General features: G+C 42.3%; 1 protein-coding gene across 1 annotated transcript in view; it reads left to right on the top strand.

The window, feature by feature from the left end:
* Positions 1–27173, top strand: part of ALG6 (ALG6 alpha-1,3-glucosyltransferase) — a 39540-nt gene that overhangs the window by 6278 nt on the left and 6089 nt on the right. Inside the window, exons 3-14 of the mRNA XM_080920593.1 lie at positions 4605–4689; positions 9017–9106; positions 10020–10108; positions 11462–11544; positions 12253–12317; positions 13944–14129; positions 14652–14787; positions 16444–16529; positions 18451–18535; positions 19466–19536; positions 21918–21986; positions 22078–22276. Of these exons, the coding sequence (XP_080776719.1) occupies positions 4605–4689; positions 9017–9106; positions 10020–10108; positions 11462–11544; positions 12253–12317; positions 13944–14129; positions 14652–14787; positions 16444–16529; positions 18451–18535; positions 19466–19536; positions 21918–21986; positions 22078–22276 (1244 nt within the window). The remainder of the gene's footprint in view (positions 1–4604; positions 4690–9016; positions 9107–10019; positions 10109–11461; positions 11545–12252; positions 12318–13943; positions 14130–14651; positions 14788–16443; positions 16530–18450; positions 18536–19465; positions 19537–21917; positions 21987–22077; positions 22277–27173) is intronic.

Raw genomic sequence — 27173 nt, 5'->3', positions numbered from 1 at the left:
AGAAATTCAGGTCAGCTTTCTGTAGTTTTCCTGAATTAGTCTTCCTCTGAAATGGCGTACATCATTTAGGAAGCTACTTAAATACATTACTGTAATTGAATTTCTTCTAAAACTTATCTCCCTTTTGTTTTTAGTCTCGATTTTTTACAGAACTACGATACTGAATATTATAGGTTGTATTAAGTAAGCTTTGGGGCATAGGCAGGTTTTTATTTAGTACTGGCTTGTCATTTCTCACAGAGGTTTACATTGCCTCTTGCAATCTGCCCAACGTAGTCTAACAACATTTGAATTTGTTCTCTCCCCTGACTCCGACCCCAAATCATATTGGTAGCTAAAAAAAAAAAAAAATCATTAAAAAAATCAGCTCTTGCAATTTTCCATTTATTAAAAACCATGTCAGCATGAGATTTAATTGGTTGATTTTATTTGGCTTAACCACTCCTGTTTGTGAAAGGTTGTACGTTCTTACCAGAAACAAGAGAGATGAAATTCATTAAAAAAATGCATTCAACTCTTCTCTTAGAAAGTTTAAAGCTTACTGTAAAGTATGCGTTGTTGACAGATGGCTTATTTATATTTAAACATGATTTGGAATGTTAGCATTTAATAAAGTAAACATTTTTATTGCCACTTCATCCCATTTTCCCGGGAATGCAGCAGTACTGGGATCCTGTAAGTGCATGTTGGTCATTACGTGGTTCTCGTGCTCGTGTGAGTGCGTTTGCAGACTTAATCACTGTGGAAGGAGTCCTTTCGCCCTTCTGAGTGAAGCTCCCACAGGCTCAGTTGGGCTGTCCTTCTGCGTTGCTTTGAGGGCACTTTAGCAGTTTTAAAAACTAAAGTACTAATTTCATAGCCGGTGTCAGCTGAATTTATTGAAGTAGGTCAGACTCTGGATAAAAACTTGTTTTCTAACCCTGAAGAGAGTCGTTATCCATTCTTCTGTTTGTCAGAGAGCAGTAATAAATTCTTCCACACCTACTGCACGATTTCTAGGGTGGTTTCAGGAAATCTAGACAGCTTGACTTTTCCCCTTCAGGTCTAGGGAATTATCAAAATGTTTTCTGAATTTATTATCTTAGTGGCATTGAAAAAGAAAAAGAAACCATCCTATTGTCTTCCCAAAGAAACTATATATGCAGTGGTTGTATGCACGGAATTACATTCATACACACATAACACATGTAAAACACGCACATACTTGCTGAAGAATTCCTTTTCCTTAAGAAATTATTAGAAGAAATTATTTTTCTCCTCCTGTTGCATTTGATTGAATACATTTTAAGATTAGTGTATGCATAACATGATGCTTACTTTGATTTATAGAGAACAAGTTTTTTTCTGTTTCCAGTAATTAAAATTCATATTTGACTCTTTATTAGAAAGTAGTATAGCCATATGACAAACATGTTGTGGAAAATATACATATCATGGGAAGTCACTAACTAACATTTATATTTTAGTTTGTAAGGAAAGCTCATGGGGGAGTTAGGATTTGAAATGATTTTGTACTTTGAGACAAGGCTTGTGTAGCCTAGGCTGGACTAGTCTAGCCTGTGTTGCCATGAATGGCCATGAAGTTCTGATCTCTCTGCCTCTCTTGAGTACTGGGATTAAAACCTGCACCGCTGTGCCTAATTTGTCTCAAGACAGGGTCTCACTGTGTAGCCCTGGCTGACCTGAAGTAGACCAGGTTGGTCTCAAAGTCACAGAGATCTGCCTACCTCTGCTTTTGAGGAATAAAGGGGTACGCTGTCATCCTTGCCCCATTCATTCTGAACTTCTGAAGTGGTTCTTATCTTACATTCAACTCAGCCTTTGTGTGTGTGTGGGGGGGGATGTTAGGGATTGAACCTTGCACATGCTAGGTGTATTCTATCACTAAGATACATGATTAAAGAACTTAGTGTGTGGGTGTGAGTGCGGGTGTGAGGATAGCTTGACAGGGTGTGTTCTTCCAAACTCCCTCATGAAGGCAGGGCTGCTCTCCCTGTTTCTCTCTACCTCCCCCCTTGCTTTAGAGATACACATTCAGCTTGTTATATGGGATCCAGGGATGGAATTCAGACCCGCAGGATTCAGTGGCAGGCACTTTATCTGCAGAGTCCTCGCCCTGGTCCTCTGAGGCGATTCTTGAAGGCAGCATGCGTGAACTGATAGAAGCTGTATGTGGAATAGAGAGTGAACTGTGAACAGACGTTTCACAGTGCCACACAGTAAAGGTGTTTGGGGGCAGGAGCCAGTACCTGGGCTTTATATTCAAACTGTGGCACAGTTAATGGATCGCAAGTGGATGCTGAACAGTAATTAAAAACCTTGCTGAGTCACACTACCTACGCCAGCGACTGCGCTGTGTCAGCAGTCACTGGGCATCTGCCAGGTGCCATTGAGAGCCACGAGGTAAAAGTATCCTGAGGAGACAAAGATGAGTGAGACATTTTGAGAGACAGGGCAGTTTCATATGTACAAGTATGTTAGTACCGTGGGTCATTTCTTGGGCCTCACGTACATGTCTACACACATGTATATAGATAGTGGATAGAACTGTTACTCTGCTTTTCCAATAATTACAGACTGTCTCCTTAGAAATTCTAGCATTGGTAGACTCTGGCCAACAAATGCAAACACCTTTAGTAAATCTGGGTTAGATTTCAGTGAGCAGGGTTTATCGTTACTCAGTGTGAAATGCCTTTTGACTGGGTTAGAAGTATATATGACTGTTTTCATTTCTACCTTATTCGTTGACATAAAAGCCTGTGACTCTTGTACTTTTTTGGGCCTTCTCACATTTCAGTGGTCCCTGCTTGTTAAATAGGTATTTACCGTTTGCTAGATGGAGGTCTGTCATTTACGTTGGCATCATAGGATAGGAGTTAGCAATGGATTTTTAGGGGTTCGGGAGATGGCTCAGCAGTTAAGAGCATAGGCTTCTCTGCCAGAGGCCCAGATTCAGTTCCCAGCACCCACATGGCAGCTCACAACCGTCTGTAACTAGTTCCAGGGGATCTGACGCCCCTACACTGACATACATTGAAGCAAAGCACCGTTGCACAAAAGAAACCATTCAGGATGCACTCTTAAAACGATTTAAAAAGAAAACATGATCTAGTCTCACGTTTTGGGTCGAGACCCAGAACATGCTTTTACTGCTTATGTGACCACTTCCTCTTTCCACTCTTAAATCAGGGGACACTGCCACTAGTTCATGGGATCATTGTATTTAGCACTAGACATACCTGTTAGTTATTAAAGTTTTGTTATTATCCATTTATAACTTTGAAGATAACAAATCACAAGCTTTTTCTTAAATCTATTTACTTATTTATTGTGTGTGCCATGTTTGGTATGTGAAGGACTTAGTAACTTAGTAACTGGTTCTCACTTCTACCGTGTATGGTTTGGTAGCAGATTCCTTTAGCTGCTGAGATATCTCACTGGCCTTTGATTTCTATATAAATCATTTGCTAGTAGTCTGGCCCTCATCAATACATAGCCTGTTTTTACATCTGTATTCAAGCTTAGGTTTTATTTTCAGTCTGTAGAGGCAGATGTCTGTAGTTGATTTATTATGCCTTTTTGAAGTATTCACAGTGTTATTTTCTTACTGCTGTGACCAAATGCCTGACATGAAACTACACAGAAGGGTTTATCTGCCCTCTAGTCTGAGGGTCTGGCAAGTCACTGTGGGGAAGGCACTGTGTTCACAATGGGTAAAAGCCGCTCACATTGAATCCCCAGTGGGAAGAGAGGCCTGGAGTAGGGCGTGGCCAGCAAGCCTCAAGGTCCCGCCCCATTGGCCCACTTCCTCTCCTCTGTACCCTGAAAGGTTCCACATCCTTTCAAAGCAGCACCTCGGGCTGTGGACCAAGTGCTCAGACATGAACCTCTAGGGGACATTTCATATTCAGACCAGAGTGTTGGTGGCAGGTTTTCTCATGAAGTAAAAGTAAACATGGTGGTTGGAAGGATGAATCATTGGGTAGTGGTGCTTGCATGCATGCTGGACAACTTGGGTTTCATCTCTGGATCCCATAAGGTGGCAGGAGATACCCACCTCATAACAGTCATCTTCTGATTTCTACACATTACAGATACTCACACTTGCACACACACACACACACTCACACTCACACTTGCACACACACACACACAATGGGCGAATGTTTGTTTGTTTATTACTGAGTCTGACTATGTATTTCTGACCAGGCTGGCTTTGAATTCTTAAAGATCCTCTAGCTTCTGCCTCCCCAGTGCTGAGATTAAATTTGAAGGAAACAAAACAAACACCCAGTCATGCATACTCTGAACTGCTGATCCAGAGCTGTGCTACAGTGGTCCTGCTTCCCTGTCCGCTCTGCTAGGCTCTGTACTGGGTGCTCTGAGGAGACTGCGGCTCGCGAGCTTCAGGAGGGTACGGAACTTGCTCATCATGGGGTCACTCAGTGACTTGCAGTACTAGATTCAGGCCTCATCTCTGACCTGGGTAACTCCTGCATTCCTTCCCTAGTTCCAGTTGTCCCTGTAATATAGGACATTTTTATAAGGAAAAAGAAATCCCACACACTATGCTAAGAGTTCATTATTTTTCTTTTTCATTCTAGGTGCTGGAAAACCGCCTATGTTTGGTGATTATGAAGCTCAGAGACACTGGCAAGAAATTACCCTTAATTTACCAGTCAAACAATGGTATGGGTAATTTTGGCTTGGTTTGTAGTTCATATAGATTATATGATGGTGTTTAAAAGAAAAACACTACTTTCTTTATCTCTTGCATATTAGACCTCATCTTTGAAGTTTCACAGTCCTGAAAATTACCCATATACATACCCAGTTGGCTAGGTTTTGCTATTAACCGAGATCTTCTAATTTTTAAACATCTTTAAGTTGTGTTTATTGTTATCATGTGTGATGATATGGGCGTGCATTCTTGTCACAGTGTGCCTGTGGTGGTCGGAGGACAGCTCTGTGGAGTTGGTCTCCTTCCACATTTCCACAGGTTCCAGGACTCACGTTCAGGTTGTCAGGCTCCGTACAAGCACGTTTACCTCTGGAAACATCTTGCCAAGCCCTACACCACAACGCGATGCGCGAACACTCTATCTCAGAAACCCCTCTGGATGGATGGAAGCTAAAAACAGCATCATGAGCAGACAGTCATTTGCTGTTTCCTTATCTGTAATTGTTTTCTCTAAGGCTTACTGTGACATCAACTCAGGGTGGAAACAAAGGCCTTGGCAACAGTAACTGGCTGTATGTGTGGGGCTGATAAGATTTGAATCTGTTTTCAACTGAAAATTTTACTTCTGTCCTTTTGGCCCTCTCTGAGTGCACTGCATCTAGCGTGGGTCCTAGCGCGCTACGACCCAGTGACCATCTCTGGAAGGGAGGAGTATCCATTTGTCTCCTCTCACATGATCCTATTTCTGTGATTCTTTCTATGGTGTGAAGAAGAGGCCGCTCTAGCGGTCAGTAGTTTCCTGGTGGGGTTTGTATGGTCTGCTTTGTAGAACTCATAACACCATAGAAATTATTATTCTCAACCACTAGAACAGTGGTCATCAGCCTTAGCTTCATTAGTGCATCTCAGTGATTGTGGGTCAGAGGTCAGATTCCAGCTCTGGTCACTGTTGCTCTGACTTTTGCCTATTCTCTGTCTCTTGTAGTCTTATCACTTGCAGAATGGAAGTGACCGTCTGTGTCTTTCATTGGTCAGCAAGGGCTTTATTAAGGCATCTCACACGTGCCTGTTCTCACAGCCGTCACCTCTCCCCCTTTCCCTCCCACCGGGCCCCCAGCCAAGAGCCTCTGCTTTCCTGCCTTCCATGTTCCACAGCCCTTTCCTTCTGGAAGGAATTCAGTCTTTCTGTGCGTCTGTGTGTGGGCCTGGGCACGACTGAGTGCAGAGGATCGGATCCCTGGAGCTGGAGTTAGAGGTGGTTGTGAGCCTCTCGACACCAGTACTGGGAATCAACCCTGGTCCTCTCCTGGAGCTGCACTTACCGTTGAGCCCCTCCCCCATTACTTCTTCTCCTCTTCTTGCCCCTTAAGGTCTTTTCTCCTTTCATGCTCCCTTTCTAGTTCCTTGACCTCCATATATATGAAAATTAAGATTTAGGACCCACGTGTGAGAGAAGATGGAGCAGTAGCTGAGAGCTGCATTCTGACACAGGCCAAGAGAGAACCAGGCCTGGTGTGGGCTTTTGGAACCGACAAGCCCACGTCGGTGACACACTCCCAACAACCTTCTAACCCTTTCCGTTCCTCTCCTGACGACTGAACGGTGGACTGTATGAGCCTCTGGGAGCCTCTCTTACAAACCGCTGCACCCGCCAGACAGGGTCCACCACTCTGCTTTCACACTTCTCTCTCCTTTCTCCTTGGATAGCCCCACCTTGTGTTCCAGGCTGGCCTCAATGGTAATTCTGTTGTCTTACCATCCTGAGGAGCGGGGATTTCAGGCCGTGTGCCTGGGACCTGACTCCTGATGTGTGAGTCTACAGCTTACTGTCATCTCAGCACCTCTTTTGTCAACCATAGTGAATCTAAAGTAAACGAGAAGCAGCCGTTTCTTTATAAGCTAGACACCAAATCAAGCTGTTCTGGCCAAAATGCAATCTTGAAATCATTGTTCTCCCATTGCTGTATCCATCGCAGTAGTTTGGTGGCTGATGGTGACTTGGAACTACTGCTGAGTGCTGAGGTTTTGCCAGGTGGCCACCTGACAGCTTTACACGTCTACCTCAGTTGTTTAGCTCAGGTTGGTCCACTCCACTGCTGCTGCTGATTTCGGAGGTCAGCCCATGGCACTGGCATCTCCACTACACTGGGCTCTACACTGCAACAAGGCTTCACCAATAGCCTCTCATAGGCTCTCTTCATGGTGCCAAGCCTCAGATCCTTTGCATGACCCCTTCAGTCCTGGGGCTTCACCTGCAACTGAGGCTGCACTTTCACCAATGGCCGTCTATGGCCTCTCACAGTGCCAAGCCTCAGCTGCTCTCCATGACCCCTTCATGCCTTCAAAACCAGTACCACCCGCGTGATTCTTACACATTACCAAGTACAGCTGCAGCATGAGGTACAGCCTTGGCCATCTCTGGACCACAGTTTTTTGTGCTCTCAGGAAACACTTCCCAGAAGATTTCACCTTAGTGAAGCTGGTCTTTTCTTAATCACCACTAATTCCTTAGCTCCAGCTGACCAGCATCTATTGTCCCTGTGGTCCCTTCTGTTCTGGACTCTCAGGCCAGAGCCATGTGGCCAAAGCTGCTGAGTTCTGCTTGCTGGAGCTGGAACATGGCCCCCTGTTTTGTACATTATTACTAGCCTTCTGTTTCTCAACTCCTCCACTGCCTGAGCTGGGCTGTCCTGGAACTTGCTCTGTAGACTGACATTGAACTCAGATCTGCATGCCTGTCTCCTAAACACTGGGATTAAAGGTGTGGTCCACCAAACCTGGATTTAAGTTTTTCTTTACCTAGAACTTGCTCTGTTCTAGGCTGGCCTTGAATTCAGAAATCTCCTTGTCTTTGCCTCCTAGGATTAAAGGCTTGTACTACCATGCCTTGTCCTAAACTTAGCTGGGTGGGATCTTGCCGCAAGGTCATTATTTCCTTAATCCCATTTAATGTTTTGAACATAGGGTTCAGCTCCATTTTACTCCCTGGTTCCCCTTTAGCTCTCAAACCATATATTTTATTTTTTTTTCTTTCTCAACTTGCTACACTTGTTTAAAATGCTCTTTGAGACTTAACCAGAGAACAAAGTCTATGATGGGTGTTTCTGAGACTTCCTTTGTCAATGCAATTAATCTGAGTCTCTTCAGACTTTTCAAACAAGGTAGACTTAGCCTTAGGTAGACTTTTCAAACAAGGGCAAAAAATAGCCACATTCTTCACCAAAATACCACAAAAACAGTTTCGAGGCCACATATTGAGATTCTCCACTGAAACCTCTTAGGTCAGGTTCACACAATTCAGATCACTCTCAGTAACAAAGTCTTCCATATTCCTACTAGGATAGCCCATTAAGCCCCATTTAAAGTATTCCTCTGCTTTCCAAATCCAAAGTCCCCAAATCTTCATACTTACAAACGAAAGCATCCCACTCCCAGTACCAACTTCTGCCTTAGTTTGGGTTTTACTGCTATGAACAGACACCATGACCAAGGCAACTCTTATAAAAACAACATTTAATTGGGGCTGGCTTACAGGTTCAGAGGTGCAGTCCATTATCAAGGCAGGAACATGGCAGCATCCAGGCAGGCAGCAGGAGCTGAGAGTTCTACATCTTTATCGGAAGGCAAACTGGAAAAGACTAGCTTCCAAGCAGCTAGGAAGATGATCTTAAAGCCTATGCTCACAGAGGAATACCTACTCTAAGGCTACACTCCAAATAATACCATTCCCTGGGCCATACATTCAAACCATTATGGTCCGCATTATGAAAAATTGTTCCTGTGGCTGAGAGTAAAGTGGATGGAAGAAGTTGCTTAGCTACAAAGGACACAACTAAGAAATTTTCCTCTAGAGGCACAGTGTCTTTGTTTTTTAATAATTCCTTCACATCTTTAACTGGGGGAACAAAGCACCTTTATGGACTTTAGACCAGGTTTCCCCACTGGTTCACAGACTCTTCTATGTAGCAGGGCTGAGCTACATATTAGCTGATGATTTTTAAAGTCTTGATCAGGCCTGCTTACCCACGAAGCCTCTTTCCATAGCTGTATCTTCATGAGTTCTTTGAAACTAGCCTTCAATTTTTTTAAGATTATGCATCAAAAATGCTGTTTTTCTAAATTGGTACAGTACCAGACACATTGTCTTATTGCATATATTTTGTATGAGTATAATTGATTTGCTAAAGTCTACCTGGGGCAGCCCTGTTTGTATTTGATGTCGTAGGGTAATTATTAATGTCTTAATTATTAAACCATTAAGTGTAATCTTAATTATATGCCTTAAGATGTTAAACTACGTCTCGAATATTGATAGTGGTGTCTTTTATTTTCCAGGTATTTCAACAGTAGTGATAACAATTTACAGTACTGGGGACTGGACTACCCTCCTCTTACGGCCTACCACAGCCTCTTATGTGCATATGTGTGAGTTCTTTTTAATTCGCTGTGTGATCTGACTTATTAAACAGTTATTGTCTGTAAGTAAGTCATTTACAAGCTTAAGAACCACTTTCAGGATTTGAACAGTCCTGTAGCTTGTGTACACAGACAGAATGCAGGGCTTACGTTTGTTTTGGAGTAGAGATGTTACCAAGTGCACACTAGCTCCACGCTGTGTCAGTATAACACAGCCTCCATTTTTCTGGAGTAGCCAAATAAATGAGAACTGTTGGCCCAAATGGCCTGAACGTACAAGTCAGTGACTTACGACTGGTGCTCCCGCCCCTCTTTTTATAAATGAAGTAGTTTATAGATGAGGACTTCTGTTTTGGTGAGGACCCCATTCACCTCTGTAGTATAGTTCTCTAAGACTTGAAGTGTGTCAGCAAAAATTTGAGGAACTTCTTCACTTTGTCATGATTTATTATTTCAACTTTTTGCTGTTTTATGCTTTATAAAGTAACTTTTTATGTGTTGAAAGTGAAGTACCTAAAGTTCATGATGGCTAGTTACACTTTGTAGTATTGAGTATCACCTATGGTTGAGAAGTTTCATTTGCCAATAATAATGGCTGAGTTTTACATAAAATTCATGATGAATATGTTTATTAAAGGCGTTGTTATGGTACCTGAAGAGAATGTTTTTAATAATGAGATGTGATGTGAGTGTTTTTTATGCTAGGATGGTGAGGCTCAGACATCTGCACATTACCTGCGTGCACTGGCAGATGAACTACTGTGGCACATTCTCAGTGACCTTTCCGTGGTTAAATTCGAGGGATAAAGTTTCAGTTCTGATCGTGTTATCAGCAACAGGCACTTCTTAGTCCTGTTCTCAGACGTCCTAAGTACTAACCCTGAGAGGAATAAAGCGCATGTGTATGTGGTTCTGTTTGCAGGGCCAAGTTTATAAACCCAGACTGGGTTGCTCTCCACACATCACGCGGATATGAGAGTCACGCACACAAGCTCTTCATGCGTACCACAGGTAAAACAGCAGTTAGTACTGCCTCAAAATTGCAATTTTTAATAACAATTTGGGTAAATTGATAAAAGTACTCAATTGAAAGAAGTGTTATTCTTAGTTCTAACTGTTCTAGAATGTACTATGTAGACCAGACTGGCCTTGAACCCACCGAAGTCCACCTGCCTCTGCCTCCTGAGTGCTGAGATTAAAGTCATGGGCCACCCTGCCCAGCTGTTCTAATGGATTTGAAATTCATAGTTATGCATATGTATATGTAAATGCTGTAGACTAAAAGTCTATGTAACCTTTAAACCAAGAATAAAAGAGTATATTTGGGTATTTCATTATTATATCACTTGATCCTATGACAAATCAATTGAGATGAATATTCTTACCTTTATTGGCAGCTGAGGAAACTCTCAAGGAGCAATTGTGTGAGGAGGGAAGTTGTCATAAGTCAGGCAGTAAGAACCGAAGCGGTACCTGTCTCTGGTGGTGCCTTCGTGCCACAGTCCCGGCTCCTTCACACACTGTGTGCCTTTACGTTAAACAGTCCACCAAGACACCCTCCTCTCATAGAGTGGTGCTGGGGACTACACAAAGCCCCTGCCACTGGGCTGTATTCCCACCAACAGTGTTTCCTGAGCACTGGTGTGTGCTTCTCCGGGAGACAAAGTAATAAGCTTTGATTTCTGTAAAAGCATTACATCACTAGGACTTTATTCTGGCTCACACCTTTTGTTGTTAATTAGTCAGGTACACGGTGTGGTCACCTGTTATAGACTCTCAGGCCCAGGAGGTGACCTGTGTCTGTCTGTCTGTCCTTTTCACATTGTCTTTCAGTCCATTAACCCTTTTTTTTTTACTGCATATTTATCCCCGTGGTTCATAGAATCCAAAGTAGTATCTGCATTTCCAAGGTTTAGGACAGCCCTAAAGAGAGTGCTAGGCACTAAACATTTCTGTCCTGTATCGGGATAGCGGGCCTTTTGGATAGCACTGTTGTCCTTTGTTCTAAAAGGACGGTTTTTTTCTTTTTATTTTGTCCCTGTTCCGTTACCCCTTCCCATCCCATCCCATGCTTGAACATAGACACACACACACACACACACACACACACACACACACACACACACACCCCTCTACCTGGTGTGTATTACCATTTTCTTCCTTACCAGGCCTCTCAAGTTTTTTGTTTGTTTTTTGAGATGGGTTTTGCTGTTTTACTGGCTAATGGTCTGGAACTCATTATGAAGCCCCAGGCTCCATGCTGCTGGGTGAAACGGTGTTCATTTGATGCCGTCACTGCCACTGTCTGTGGGAGGAAGGAGGCGGCGGGCTGCGGAGCTGATGAACCCTCTGCTTGTGTTTCAGTTCTCGCTGCTGATTTGCTCATTTACACACCTGCGGTGCTTTTGTATTGTTACTGCTTAAAGGACATCTCACCGAAGAAAAAGGTAACTGCTCACCCCGCCTGACATTTCATCTCTCACTGTGTGTTATCACTAGCCTACTAAGGATTGACCTTGAGGAGTAGGTAAGACAATGAATGTTTAAAAACAACCGTGTAACTCCCGGTAATAAAGCACTCCCTAGTAGTAACAGCTTAGTGAACTTAGGAACTGCTGTGCCTTGGCCCAAGCGTCGCTGCACTTACTGCTCAGCTCACACATCAGAATTTTGAGCTAGCTTGTGAAAGGTCTCAACTAAAAGGCATTTTGGAGAGTTTGTGCGTCTGTCCGCAGTAATGATTGTCTCCTTCCTTGAGAATTTTACATTGACTGGCTACATAGCCAGTCACTAGATTAAAACTGTCTCTGTGGTACGGTGTTGAGGGCATATTTAACTCCAGCACTGTGGGAGGCAGAGGCAGAGGCATCCCTTGTGAGCCGGAGGATAGCCTGACCTACATAGTGAGTTCTAAGGCAGCCAGTGCTACATCTCGAGAGTCGACAAACAAACAGACGCAGTTCCTTCCAGTAACTTCACTGTTTACATTTTCCATTGCCTCCTTGAAGGCTTCACTGTCGTAGTAGGTGATCGGGAAGTGGAACGTGGGATTAAGGAGGTCCAGTGTCTCAGGAAGATGAACGTCTTTCCCTGCTGGCTGCATGCCCCTCCTCACTCCTCCGCAGTAACAGTCTTTCCTCCCCGTTTCTCCACAGATTGCTAGTGCCTTATGCATATTGCTGTATCCAGGTCTAATTCTTATCGACTACGGACATTTTCAGTATCCTTTATTAAATGAGACAGGAACCCAGTTACATATCGCGATCTACACTCGCTGCGTACAGCATTACCATTGGCCGTTGCTGTATATGGTAGTATACCCACTCATAAAACTCATTTCACTCTCTAGAAAGGGTTGAAAAAAGTCCGGTGTGGATTAAATCTTAAGGCTTTTGAGTTGTGTAATTTTTGTGGGGATGCTTTTTATATGATTATTCTTTTCCTTATTTTTAATTTTATTCATTTATTTTTGTTTTGTTTTGTTTTGAGACAAGGTCTCTCTGTGTGGCTCTGGCTATCTTAAAACTTGTTGTGTAGACCAGATTGGCCTCAACTCTCTCAGAGATGCACCAGCTTTTGCCTCTCCAGTCCTGATAATCAAAATGTGTACCAACACACCCAGCATATTTTCCATTTTTAAAAATAAGTTATTTATTTTTGTTTCATGTGCATTGGTGTTTTGTTTGCATGTGTGTCTGTGTAAAAGTGACAGATCCCCTGGAACCGAAGTCACAGACAGTTGTGAGCTACCATATGGGTACTAGGAATTGAACCCAGATCCTCTAGAAGAACAATTAGGGATTGTAACCATTGAGCCATCTCTCCGGTCCTGTTCCCTTATTTTTAAGTTGGGGTAACAGTAACTCAAGGTGTGCTTGGTTTGTGAATTAGCTAGGATTTGTAAAAAACTTTTAATAATTCTTTGGAGATGCTGAACAAGGTATTTATTGCTAGTATTATAATTACTTTTTTTATTCATTTGTTTTGTGTTTATGTGTGGTTGTGTGCATGTGGAGATCAGGGAGCGATTGCAGGAGTTGGTTCTCTCCTTTTACCCTGTGGATTCTTGGGATCAATGAAGGTCATCAGGTTTGGTAGCAGGCCTTTAATCCACTGATCCATCACACGGGTCCTACCTATTCTCTTACTTACCATGTGGGCTCTAAAAATGCAGTGATTCTCTTAGGCACAGGGAGCTGTATTTTCTGGTTGTTTTGGACACTGTGTGGATTCATTCATTTTCTTTTTTTAAAGCTCATATTCTTTGATTTCCTTGATAACTTTCTTGCTGTCTCTTTCTGATCTTATTAGACAGTTGTTAGTTTTTTTTTAAATGTCCCTTTTCTGCATGTTTGCTTTCTGTTTTGTGCTTTATAGAACATTACCATTGTCTGTACTCCATTTGTCTTCTTAGACAGATTTTGAAATTCTAATTAAATTTTTCTTTCTCTTCCGTCCCCTTTTCCTTGACTCTTCATCTGATTGATACATAGTATAAATTTGGGCACAGGGACAGCAGTAATTTTGCTATCACAATTAAACTTGCTACCAGAATAGTTTTATTCTCTAGATTTGGCACCTTGTTATAGTACTATTGTGACGTAGCGTACAGACCAAGGCTGTGGTTCTACCTTTAAAACTCTTACACATCAGTTGCTGTGTAACAGCATTTGTGGTTGCAGTACTTGTGGTTGCTTTGTATGTGTTCTTTGTAGACATTCGGTATCACTTTAATACTCTCAGTTCATATTAGAAGCAAACTTTCACTTTACATATATGCTATTTTTAAGTCACACATGAAATAGGTCTCTTAATTAGTGAGCTGGTTTCCTTGACATTGGAACATATATAACTCTGTGAGTCTTGGCTTTGCTTTGTGGGGTGTTCTTGGAGTATCTTGTGACTGGGACCTGCTAGGGTCACTGGCATTTTGCTTAGCTCTAAATTATAAACAGATGGAACTTTACCACTCCCTACCATTTTTTTGCTTTTTACTTGGCAAGTGTTTTAAAAAAGGCCTCAAAGGAAAGGGGTAAGTAATTTTTAAACATGGAATTCAAAAATTTCAGAGAATTTATTTGCTTGCTTAATCTAGAGGAAGGTGATCTTTGGCTTTGGTAGTTTCTCATAAATGTTCTGGCCATGGGTGAATGGGAGGAAAGCTGTTTTGTGCTCTGTATTCTTGTAAATCTTCATAACCACAGGACTGAGTGGTCATCTTGCACTTTGGGGCCGTGTGGGCGGGTTTGCAGAGCTTGTCATATGCTATCTGCTCATTAGACATACTCCTACTCCACATTTCTCTTTATGGCTGTATTCCTTCAAGTCTACAGCAACGGCATCCAAGCTAAATGCTAATTAGGATACTGGTGGGTCCTTGGCTGGAGAAAGGAGTCTTTTGCCAGTTGTGAACTTTTCAGCTGTGTTATGAGCAGTGTCCCATTTTAAACCATTTTGGTAGCATTGGTAGACAGCACGGTTACATCTGCAGTTACTGTTAGATGATGCTCATATCCCTTCTCTCTGTCTTACTGCTCACCCACTTTTGTCCTAGGTTTGCCTTGTTCATTAGGATAGCCTTCACTGTCGTGGCTTCCTTCCTTCTGTGTTGGCTGCCATTCTTGACAGAACGGGAGCACGCCCTGCAGGTGGTAAGAAGACTCTTCCCTGTTGATCGAGGATTGTTTGAGGTATGATTGAATGGACCAATCCCTTTCTATTGCTGACCTCCTCTGTAACCTTGGGGAGCCTGTGTAGGAGATTCCAGGAACAGGAACTTCCATTTCCTTCTCCAGCCAGCCCGTCAGCTGTTTAATCCACTGTAGCGCCCCTGGCTCAGTTGGCATTTCTAGTGCCTTATATGAATAGGTAATGTTTTTGCCATAATTAGGTCCATAATTCAGTTGTACATTCTTTCTAGTCAGGTTGGTCCTTAATAAAAGAGCGTTAGATGCTGCAGCCACTGAGTTAGTTAACAAGCCCGTCGCTGTGTTGGTTTATGATCTCTTCTTAGTTTGCCACAATTATTTGTTAAGCTGATAATCCTGTTTGCCTCAGAAAGATCTCATCATTCTTATGAATTATATAACCTTCATCTGTAGTAATTTTTAATGAGAACCTTTCATTTAATTCTAGTTTAATCACTCTTGTTAAACTTTTATTGCATGAATAATTTGATCATTTAGAATTAGTAATTAAGCCAAACAAACCATTTATTTCTGGAACAAAAGGTCTTTTAATAAACTTAGAGACAACATATTTATAGATAATTTGCTTTTGAATAACATTTCTTTGGAAAAGAATTAGGAAGCACTTCTAAGTTTTGAGTGGATAATTTCTGTAAAATATTTTCAGTTCATTTACAAGAGGGTGGGACAAGCATTGTGAAAGAGACTAGGTATTATGTTTACTGCTGTGAAGGCAGGGCTGTGCCACTGTATAGATATTGTTGATAAGCCCCATGTGGCTAACATCACTCATTAAGTGCTAGACCCTTGCACAGAATTTTTCATGATCTCTATAGCTCTAAAATGGTTATCGTCTCTTTCATACGGATAGAAAACTGAGGTCAGGCATTCATAGACCTGCTATGTAGCAGAGTTGTGATTTCAAATCTTAATACCCTTAAAACAAAGAAAAACTTGATTTTTTTTTTAAATACAAAAGTTGCCTGTTACTTGCTGTGTCCTCAATTTGAGGAAGTGTCCATGCTGGTAAGTATGGGGTGTCCCCACTGCTGTCAGCTCCAGAAGCTCTCCATCTGCTCTTTGACCCGGAAGAGGAAGTGGGCGGCACACTTTTTAGAGGCCATTGCTCTCTGATGTCATCATGCTTGTACCGTGACATTTGCAGATGTGAGAGGATACAGTCTGTTATCTGGGGAGCTGAAATAGCGAATTTCATCTTGAGTGAACCCATCACAACTGCTAATGTTTTAAAATGTCTGACTTATTAGCAATTACTGTTGTCATTCCCAGTACCTATTAGATAATGTGATAGGAAGTTAAATTTGTAATAAAATGGGGCAAATGTAATTAATATTCATTTTATAAATTTGGGGAGCTTTTTGCTTATGTTGTGTTTTTTGAAAAATATTAAGTTTATTAGAATGTAGATTATAGTTTACTGATGCTTTACATAATCTGCATTTCAAAAAGGAAAAATGCTTGAGGCTGTGAGTGTATATTTTTAGTGCTTGAAGAGTTTAATGCACTTTCTTATAAATGTGAATGAAAGTTTCATGTCTTGAAAGTTTATAACCTGGAGATTATAGGCTGTACTTCATGGGATTTAATCTTTCTTTCAATTATGTCAAAATGTAAAACTAACAAATCTTTTTTTTTAAGGATAAAGTAGCCAATATTTGGTGCAGCCTTAATGTTTTTCTGAAGATTAAAGACATTTTGCCTCGTCACACCCAGATAGCAATCAGGTAACTAATGAAGTTTATATATAATTATTTATAAACCACTCTTCAAAAAATAGCACAGTGGTGTGCTATTTATGTGAGCTGGTTATCAGTGGCTTTCACTCAGTACAGTAAAATCCTGTGTCCTGCACCCCCTTCCCCAGAGCAAAGCTTTCCCGTGCAGCCCTGGCTGAAAACTCTGAAGCCTAGGCTGGCCTCAGAGACCACCCGCCCGTCTTTGCCTGTGGCCAGGGTTAAAGGTGCGCACCGCCATGCCCAGCTCTTCCCTCCCGTTTGAGTTACTTTATGTGAACATTTGTCCTGTTTTTTCCTTTAATGGAACATACATTAAATATGACTTAATATTATTTTCTAGAACCATGATTTTTATAGGTGTGCAGCCAACATCAGCCAGAAAAAATACAGCAAGTTATAGATTATTGGGTGTGTGAGTTTATCACAGGCATTGGCTAGTGCAATTGTGAGGAGTATGGGGGTCTGGCTAAGGAAGTCTCAAGTCCACAGAGTAGACATCAGGAAGATCTTTGGAAGGAAATGCAACTGACCCGCAGTGACTATCAGGAGGACTTCCCGGTGATTGCTAAGCCCCCAGGACAGACTCACCATTGCTTGACTTTGATTAGCAAATGAGTATTGCCTTTCTGTGGGCTCTGACTCTCAGAATAGACCATGTAGCCCACCCTGTCAGGAAGTGTGCAGAAAGGGAGGTTAAGTTACAGAACCACCCAGAGTGAGCAAGTGAGGTTCTATGTTGAGACATGTCCTGTCTTCAGGTTCTGTGGACTGTTTGTCACAGTGCTGAGATGCCTGTGTCTAGCTTTTCTCCTCAGTACTCAGCCATGTCTAAGAGGAGCTCACTCCTGTAGTAGTACTCAGAGACTCCTCATCTCAGAGTCATCACTTTGAGCCCCACCTGTAGTAGTAGCCAATTCATCTATTTAAATCGACCTGGGCCTTGGCGCATTCCTCACTACCTGCTCCAGTGTTTGGAGAAACACTGTGAAAGACACATGCACATGGCCTTATATTTTAAAATGTTTTAAACAGCTCAGTGGCTGTGCCACTTCTAATCCTCCACACGGCTAACACACTCTCCCCTCTGATATTCCTGAATTATTACTTACTAAAACCTGTATTCCATCTTGGATGCCCTGGACCCAGTCCTCCTGTGTTCCCCAGCACCCGTGTCAGGGCTGTGTTCTCTGTCTGGCATCTCTCCGGTCTGGCATCTATTTTCTCAGCACGGAGGTGCTCTCTCTCCCCTCCTGCGGTCCCTTGTCCTGGAATGCTAAAAGTTCTGCCTCGTCTCCTTGCCCAGCCATTGGCCACCGGAAACATTATTTACCAATTAAAACCAATGGGGACAGGCACCCTCAACGTCTTATGTGGGGACTCTCTTACAATTTGGGGACCCAGTTAACATAATAGAAAACATTAGACCAAACCACAACACAATGTCTTATGATTGGTTCTTTCTGGAGTTGAAAAAGATTGTCAACTTTTGTGGATCGAGGGCCAGGACTCTCCTGGGAGTAAAGTTTTTGAATATTTGTGTTGAAATACAGTATTGTCTCCTTAGGACTGATAATGTTTTCTTAATCTTCTAGTGTTTGGTAATTGACCTGCAACTATGATACATGATATTACATGTATATATTACACGGTACATTATACATGATATTAAATGCTGAATGACATATACAATACTTAGGATTGTTTGACTTTGTATTATGCCAGAATTGTGTACAAAAGTGTATACACACTTCAGTGTGTATGTTTTATTCACATTCTAGTTTAAAATTTAATAAATAATAATGTTTAATCTGAGATCTTAGATTGTTGAATAGTATAATCTTTCTACTTTTAAAAAGTAATTGTTTTATCTAGATTTCTAACTGAGAAAACACGTTTTATTGCTTTTTAGCTTTTGCTTTACATTTCTGAGCTTGCTTCCTGCATGCGTAAAGTTGACAGTTCAGCCCTCTTCTAAAGGGTTCAGATTTACGCTGGTAAGTTTCTCATTTTTCTTACGGTACTGAGTTCTTGCTGTAACTGACATTTTTAAAGGCATAAGTAATCACTTTCTTGTTTAGGGTAGGATTGAGTGGGCTGCAGAACAAAGCAATGGTCACATGACACACCGAACACTGTCCTTGCAGTTGCTGGGTTAGGCACTAGGCCGAGCAATCAGAATCTTTAGATCACTTCAGAAACTGTCGTTCCTTTGCTTTGTACTGACTGGTTAATGAGGGTCACAAAGGTGGCATTAATGTATGTCCATCTAGTGCTATTGAGCAGGTGGCACTGTGTTTTGTTGGTACAGACGTGGTGAAGGGAGAGATCTGGGAGGATTGGAGGCTGGCTCAGCAGGTGGGATTTCAGTCAGCTTTGGAAGGTTAGACAGGGCTTGTAACTTCTGGACATCTAGGAAGCCGGTGGGGGTTTAACAGGTATTACGTATTGAAGGCTACCGTGAGAGGTAGCTGTCGGTGAGCTACTGTGCTGGTCCTGCTGACACATGTACCTTGCTTTGCTAACATTGACAAAGCAGAATGGAGCAAAGGGGTGGCTGTTGTGTGTAGAAAGTGTCAGCACCTGTATAGTGACTGTTTTGTTTTTCATTTATTTAATTAATATTTCTTGGGGTGGGAACGAGTTCCTTCCTCTCACCATGTGGGTCCTGGGGACTGAATTTAGGTTGTCAGGCTCAGTGGCAAGTACCTTATTCCCACTGCACCCTCTCACCAGCCCAGTGATTATTAGTGGCTTTTAAAATTTACACACTTAAAATTAATTAAGTAATATGAATGTTCTGTGTTTGATTTTTGACCTCTAGGTAGTAACTATAACATTGGAACTGGGTGTTTTATTTGGACTTATTAATTAGTGATATGTTTTTCACACCGTTGAGTCATGTCTCACCTTCTTCTTTCTTAAAGGTTAGCTGTGCACTATCATTCTTTCTGTTTTCTTTCCAAGTGCACGAAAAGTCCATTCTCCTGGTATCACTGTGAGTAGAAATCTTCGAACTATACATTTATTATGTTTAATATATAAGGATGTCTCTAAAATGTTAATTTAAATGTAAAATAAGACCACATAATATCTTTGATTATACTTATCTTAGTCATACTCAGAAGGATAATGCTTTTACTTTATAAAATACATTTTAAACTAAAACAGTTGACAAAATTATTTTTGACATATTCTCGTGTGTTCCAGGTCTTCATACTTTGTCTATACTCATTAACTACATCCCTCAAGGTGGCTTTCCTGCTTCTTCTCTTTGCCTTTTGTATTTCATTAGTCTCCACATCATTGGTTAGCCTTATTCTCTCCATTTACCTTCATGATGTCTTTTATACGTTGTGTTCTGTGTTTTTGCCCTCTGCCCCCTACACTGCAGCCTGTAGATGGAGGTTTCAGACCCTCTTGGTAATCCTTAAATAGATTATTTCGTTAAAGAACCTTAGTTTTCTATTCTCCATAGATAAGAACTGGGTGAAGTTATCCTGATACTGTAATATAGTACAAGCCCAGAGTAGCGTGGGGCACTTGAGTCCTCCTCAGCTCAGTCCCCACTTTCTGCCGCCTTACCCCATGCCCTACCTGGTGCTCTCGGCGGCTGGGTGCAAGGCACCTTGGCATAAAACTGCACACATGGCCCTTGCGGATGGGTCGTCATGTTAGCTCCGAAGCCCACCCCTGGGTTAGGGCTTACCACTTAAAAGGGGACAGTAATCCAGGTCTTGTAGGATCTTGAACTGGCTACTAGAAACCTTGGTTTTTATCCTGAGGGAATGGTGAGCTAGGCATGTTTTCTGTGAATGGAGAGGAGAGGGAGTGAGGTTCTGAGGACATAGTGGGTGTTACTGAGACACACCTGCGGTTAAGGTGTGAGTAGTGCCCATATTTACTCTCTCCAGAGCAATGCCGACGTTGAATACGGTTTTATTGGTGCTTGGTTTGGTAATTACATACGGACAGTAACGGAGGACTGAGTAAAGCTTATTTCTTGTGTACTTTGTTTGTGCTGATGAAATGTGCTGATTTAGCACATTAAAGCACTGCAGTGGATCGTCCGTGTGATTTCTTAAGAGGAAACGGTGGTTCTCAGTGCCGAGCTTAAATTTCTTTTCTCTTTTGTTTGTTTGTCTGTGTTTGTTCTTTTGAGGAAGCATTTCTCTGTGTAGCCCTGGCTGTCCTGGAACTCACTCTGTAGACCAGGCCGGCCTTGAACTCAGATCTGTCTCCTGCCTCCAGAGTGCTCGGACTAAAGGTGTGCGTCACGCTCCCCAGCCCCCGCCCAAGCTTAGATCTTACATACTGGTTGACATGAAGGAAAACCATTTCTTTAAGAAAGGGGCTCTAGTAGTTACATTTCTGTGGCTGTGATAAAGCACTGTGACCAAGGCAACTAGGGGAAGGAAGGGTTTACATAGGTTCATGGTTCCAGAGGGATAAGCATCTGTCACCATCATGACGGAGAAGCCTGGGAGAAGGTATGGTGGCTGGAGTATCAAACTGCGAGCTCACTTTTAATCATAGCGTGAAGCAGAGAGAGCACATATGAATGTCACGTGTTTTAAAACTTCAAAGCCCAGTTCCAGTGACATAACTTCCTCCAGCAATGCTAAATATATGTCTTAAACCTCCCCAAACAGTGCGACCAAGTAGGGACCAAGCATTCTAACACCTTAGCCTATAACGGGACACTGATTCACACCACCACAGAGGGAGAATGCTCAAGCTTTTTGGAACCTTTTTTAAACGTAAGGTGGGGTGGGGTTGGGTGAGAGTAATAGTAATGGTAACAGTAATTCAACAGCTATCACTCTCAGAAACTATTGTATTGCTAAAAATAACTATTAGGGGTACTTGCAGAGAACAGTGGAATTCATCATTGGCTGAGTCACATAGTTAAGTGCCAGCAGTGGGATGGGACTAAGAGCTTCTAACTAGCCTGCTTCTCCAGGAGCACGGACGCAGTCACACCCAGAAAGCATCAGACAAAGGCTGGGCTAGATGCTGTAGACACCAAGAAGTGGTAGCTGTTTCCAGTTCTATGACCTTGCCCTTTCCATGTGGCTTCTAACTATGCGTTTTCATCTTTCTTTTAATTTTTAACATGTCTCCTTTGTAATTCACCTTTGTTGTCCTTTCTCCATTGACGTGGTAATCCTGTTTGTCATAACTTTAGTTTGTAACTGGCCAAGAAGCGTGTAACATGAAAGAAGTTCGAGAACGGTTGCCTTGGGAGTCACTTCACTTTGTGTTGGCAGAGTCGAAGGAAATGCCTTCTTCTCTGGTCTTTTCCCCATGGGACTGTTCATGTGGCTAGGGGTAAAACTATATTTTGCAACACTAAAATGCTTTTTCTTGTCCTTTTAGGCCAGTTTGCTTAGTTTTAACCGAAATTCCTTTCATGTCAGCCTGGTTTTTACTAGTTTCAACATTTAGGTGAGTCAAGCCTATGTCCACGTAATATTTCCAGTACGATTATTCCGGTCCGTACCTGTTGATGCTTTGCCACTTCTGTTTTCCTTTGCAGCATGCTGCCTCTCCTATTGAAGGATGGGCTCCTTCTGCCTTCAGTTGTGACAGTGATGGCGTTTTTAGTAGCGTGCGCCACTTTCTTCCCAGTGTTTGAAAGCCCTTCTGAAGAACAGCTGCAGTTGAAGCCCTTCGCTGTCTCTGTGAGGAGGTACCTTCCGGGCTTTACATCTCTTCCCAGGATTATACAGTGTTTGGTGAGTGAGCAGCAGTGTTGTCTCTAACATTTAACTTCTGCATGTGGATCCGCATGCCTAACCACACATGTAGAGGTCAGAGGGCAACTTCTACCATGTGGGTTCTAGGCATTGAACCTAGGCTGTCAGGCCTGGTGGCAAGGGCCTTTATGAGCTGATCCATTTTACTGGACGTATATATTTTTATCATATTACTATTTTCTTCACATTACTGAATTTTTGTTGTTGTTGGGATAGGGTCATACTCATTATATAGCCCAGGCTAGTCTGGAACTTACCATGTAGTACAGGCAGGATCTGAACTTTGCTCTTCCTGCCTTGGTCTTTTAAGTGTTAGGGTCATAGACACCTGACTTGAAAGGCCATTTACACCTTGTTGAGATGTGTTCTATGATGTACCCATATAACTCACACATTTTAGTGAGGTTAAATATGCAGGTGCTGATAACGATCATCATCATCTAATTTTAGATGAGTTTTAATCATCCTTCCCCCAAATGTCCCTATACAGTGGCAGTCATTTCTCATTATAGCATCATTGCTAACCCCAACCATGGGTAGCCATTAGTCTGCTTTTTGTCTCTAATGTGTCTATTTTGATTATTGCATATTAAGGGAGTATCATAGTCATTTCAGGCTGACTGACTGAATGCTTAAGCAACAGGAAGGTACTTCTCAGTCTGGAGCTGCAGGCACTGACCGTCAGGGTTGGTTTCTAGTGAATCTGCTATTTCTGGCATAGCTCTATTTTGCTTTTCCTCACGTGGCCTCTACCTTGTCTGGTGTCTTCCTTTGTTATAAAGATTATAGTTGTAATTGTCTTTCTAAAAGCCAGTGTCCAAATGCAGTCACATTAAAGGGTTTAGGCTTCAACGTGTGAATTTCTTGTTTTACATGTAAGACTCAGTTCAGTTCTTTCACCATGTGGGGTTGTCGGGCTTGATGAGCATCTGTACCTGTGGAGTCATCTTGCTGGTGGGACACAGTTGGGTCCATGACATGGAATCATAAAATGTGGTCTTTATGACTTGTTGTGGTAAATATTAAATAAAGACTCACTCCACAGAAGCTGTGCCAGTAGCTGCTCCAGTGTGGAGCTGGAGCTTAATCTCCTGAGTGGTTAATTCCCAAGCCTGGCACCCTCACATCTCCTTCCACAGGCCCAGTAAAGTCACGACTCCACAATCATTAACTTATCCATTAGGTTTATATGTTAAATTCCCAATCCACAAACCCTCTACACGGTAAGCTCACAACCACTGGAGTAAACATTTGCCAGCCCAGTTCAGTTTTCCTTTCTTGTAAATAGCATGCCTTTTTTTGCCTTCTCTTTCTTTTTCTTTCTGTGGCTGAATAAAACTCCATTGTGTATATCTACCATATTTTCTCTATTTGTTGGCCTATGTCTGGGCTGGTCTGTTTGTTATTGTGGGTACTACAACAGCAAGCGCGGCTGTGCAGCCGTCAGTGTGTCTGTGGTACACTCACTGATTCGCAGTCTTTTGCTCTATATCCAGGAGTGTAAGAGGCAGATGACATTGTAGTTTGCAGGCTTGTTTGTTTTTGTTTGTGGCTGTTTTTAGGGATCCTGCACTCAGTTCTCCCCCCAGCAGTGTATGTGCTCCACTTTCCCACAGCCTTACCCATGTGTTGTCATTTATTTTTGTGACGACAGCCATTCCTTCTAGGGAAAGATGACAATCACAATGGAGCTTTAATTTGTGTTAACCTGATGGCTTAGGATGTTGATGACTTTTTCAAATATTTATTTGCCATTTGTATTTCTTTTGAGATCTGAATGCTTGGTTCACCACTTTTTTTTTTATGTTTACAGTATTTTTATGAATATGGATCTACTCCACCCCCCACCTGTAGTCTTTCTTCTCACTTTGGTGATTGTTTCCTTTGCATTTCCAAAGTTTTTGGTCTTAGTTACATTTTGAATTGATTTTTTTACCCAGGATAAGATATGGTCTCCCAATACCATTTTTGAAGAGGCTTTCCCCAATGTCGCCTTTTGACACCTTTGCCAAAGATGAGTTGGTTGTAGATATTTGGGTTTATTACTGGGTCCTCTTTCCATTGGTCTACTTGCTTATTTTTGTGCATTTATATAAAGTTTAGGGCTCCCCTCCCTCACCCCATTCTTTGAAGAATGCCATTGGAAATTTAAAGGAGGGTGTTGTTGAATATATAGATTACCTTAAATAATATAACTTTTTACAGTATTGTTTTTTGACATGCAGTTTGTTTTGAGACAAAGTTTTCTGTAGCTCAAGATGGTCTTGAACTCACTATGTATATGAACTGGCTATGAACTACCAATCCCCTGCCTCTGTCTCCTAAGTGTTAGAATTACAGGCATATGTGAGTATGCCTGGTATTTAGGCTACACTCTTTCTTGTTGATGTTTTTCCCAAAGGGAAATGAAACAGCAAAAGACTCGTAAGACAAAAAAACAAAACAAAATGAGAAAAAAAGTCTACAAAAATATTGAGTTTGTTTGTGTTTGCCAACTACTACTTGGCATGGAGTCTGCCCTCAAGTGTGGTTAACATGCTCAGATTCCTTTGGAGAAAAGTGGTTTTTCCTTCTCAGAGGGTGTCGATTGCTGATAGCTTATTGGTTAGAGGAGAGAACCCTTGTCCATTTCCCCTCCTCAGAGCTGCGACACTCTGATTTGAACTTGTGCATGCTGCCGCAGGCTCTGAGTTCTTACGTGCACCAATCCTGTTGTGTCTGGAAGACACTGGTTTTTTGGAATCATCCATTACCTTTGGTTTTTATAATCAGATTTGGAAGATTGGAGATTTGGAAGTGGGGGCTTTGACCAAGACATTCTGTTTATGAATGACTGCTCCAAAGTCTCTTATTTTCTGCACATTGTCCAGTTGTGGGTTTCTGTGTTCCCATCTACTGCAAGAAGTTGCTTCTTTGAAGAGGGCTAAGTGAGGCACTAATCTATGAGTAAGTAGAACATCGTCAGGAGTCATTCATTCTATTGCTGTGTTCCTTTAGCAGAACTGTCGCAGTGGGGTTTCCTGTAGGTTCAGGATTTATTTAGTCTCAGGTTTGGGCACTTTAGCAGTGTCACCTATGGATTCTGTCTGAGGATGGTCACTTCCATGATGGCTGTGCCACTACTACCCCATTCCGTCTCACAGGCGGTACTAGGAGGTCCTGATTCCCTCTGAACTGGTGATGTGAGAGCACTCTACAGCCTTAGCACCTTCAGTGCGCAGGTCGCTGAGTGTCTACAGCTTTGCACTGCTGGTGACCCATACAGGAGCAGGCTGGTGACGCAGAAAAGAAAATCAAGGGTACATTAACTTTCTTATTCAGAGGTTTACATGGAACACAAGGTGTAAAGTTTATTTTATGAGCATATGACTGAATATTTGGATGTATGCAGAACTGTACCCTCTGGTGACAGCCACAGGATGATCTTCCAGTGAGAAATGTCACAGGCTCCTCGATTTATTCAGTTCATTGAGTACTTTCTATGTACTCATGCAGTACATAGTACACTGCAGGTTCAAAGTACAACAGTGAAATCACAAGTCATTGTAGTGGGGAGATCAACAATGCTAGTGTGTAGGACACACAACACAGGGTGGTTAAGTAGTCTGGAGACAAAGGGAGCACAGACAATGGCTGTTTTCAAGTAGCAGTGTCTTCTAAGGGACTGAAGTGACAGATAACTGAGTACGGACTATCCCAGGTGGGAGGAGTCAAAGTGTGGTGCCATGGTGCTTCCTTGAAATGAAGAGACTTCATGATGCTGGGTATAACGTCCTATGCTGATAGCTTAGAGAATGAATAAGGAACAGGGATATGTCCAGAGTCTTGGCCACAGCATAGTGGACACGTGGACAGATGACTGTAGCTGTTACTGCAGTTTGAAGCCCAGGTGATACAGATTCAGAAGTGATGGAGGAATTGAACACAGTGTGCTGCAGGTATTTCTGAAGCTCTTGTTATGATTATTAGTGTAAACAGCAAGAGCTGTAAGACCTATCTGTCTAAAGTGGGAGAAACCACGGCATGCTTGCTTTTTTAAACAGCATTAAAAGTGTTAAATGTAGGTGTATGTCTCTGTGTGGCTTTGTCCTTTCGAGTGCAGTGCTCACAGAGGTCACGAGAGGGCACTGGCTCCCGTGGAGCCGGAGCTAGAGGAGCTGTGAGCTGCCTGCCATTGTCCCTGTCATCAGGCTCCTGTGCTGTGCAAGAGCAGTTTGTGCTGTTAACCTCTGAGCCATCCGTCTCCAGCCGCAAGCATTCTTGTTTAACTAGTTCAAGATCATGGTAACTCAACCATTTTGAATATTTTCAAATATTTAAAATTATTTCTTAAGTTGTGATTTCATTTCAGAAAATTTCACACACACACACACACACACACACACACACATACACACACGCACGCACACACACACACACACACACACACACACACCCCACCCTTCACTCAGGGACTTTCCTTTGAGAGAATACTTAGGCTTAATTCTTTTCAGCCCGGGTTCACTCTGCCCACTCATGTGCTCCGCTCTCAGAGTGCTGCCCTGATGCCATCATTTAGGAATCCATGTCTGTCCTGCTTCAGGAAAGCCACCACTGCCTTTTCCACTCTCTGGCCAGCTTGTGTATCTGCTGTGCTTAGTCTACACCTCAAGGGAGCTCGCTTGAGCTAAACTATTCAGTATAGTATCTACTAGTCACATGTGGAGAGGAAACAATGAGATCAGAACGCGGTTCTTCAGCTGTGCGGCACATTTCTGACGCTCGGTAGCCACGCATGCTAATAGCTCCTGGGCAGGAGAGTGCAGCAGCTTTTCTACACTCTTGTAGAAAAGTTGTATTTACAACATGCTCTAGAGAAGCCAGTTACTACAGATTT

This window comes from Micromys minutus, assembly GCF_963924665.1.
Source record: "Micromys minutus genome assembly, chromosome: 9".
NCBI classification, from domain to species: domain Eukaryota; kingdom Metazoa; phylum Chordata; class Mammalia; order Rodentia; family Muridae; genus Micromys; species Micromys minutus.
This window is presented reverse-complemented; position numbering and strand designations above follow the sequence as displayed.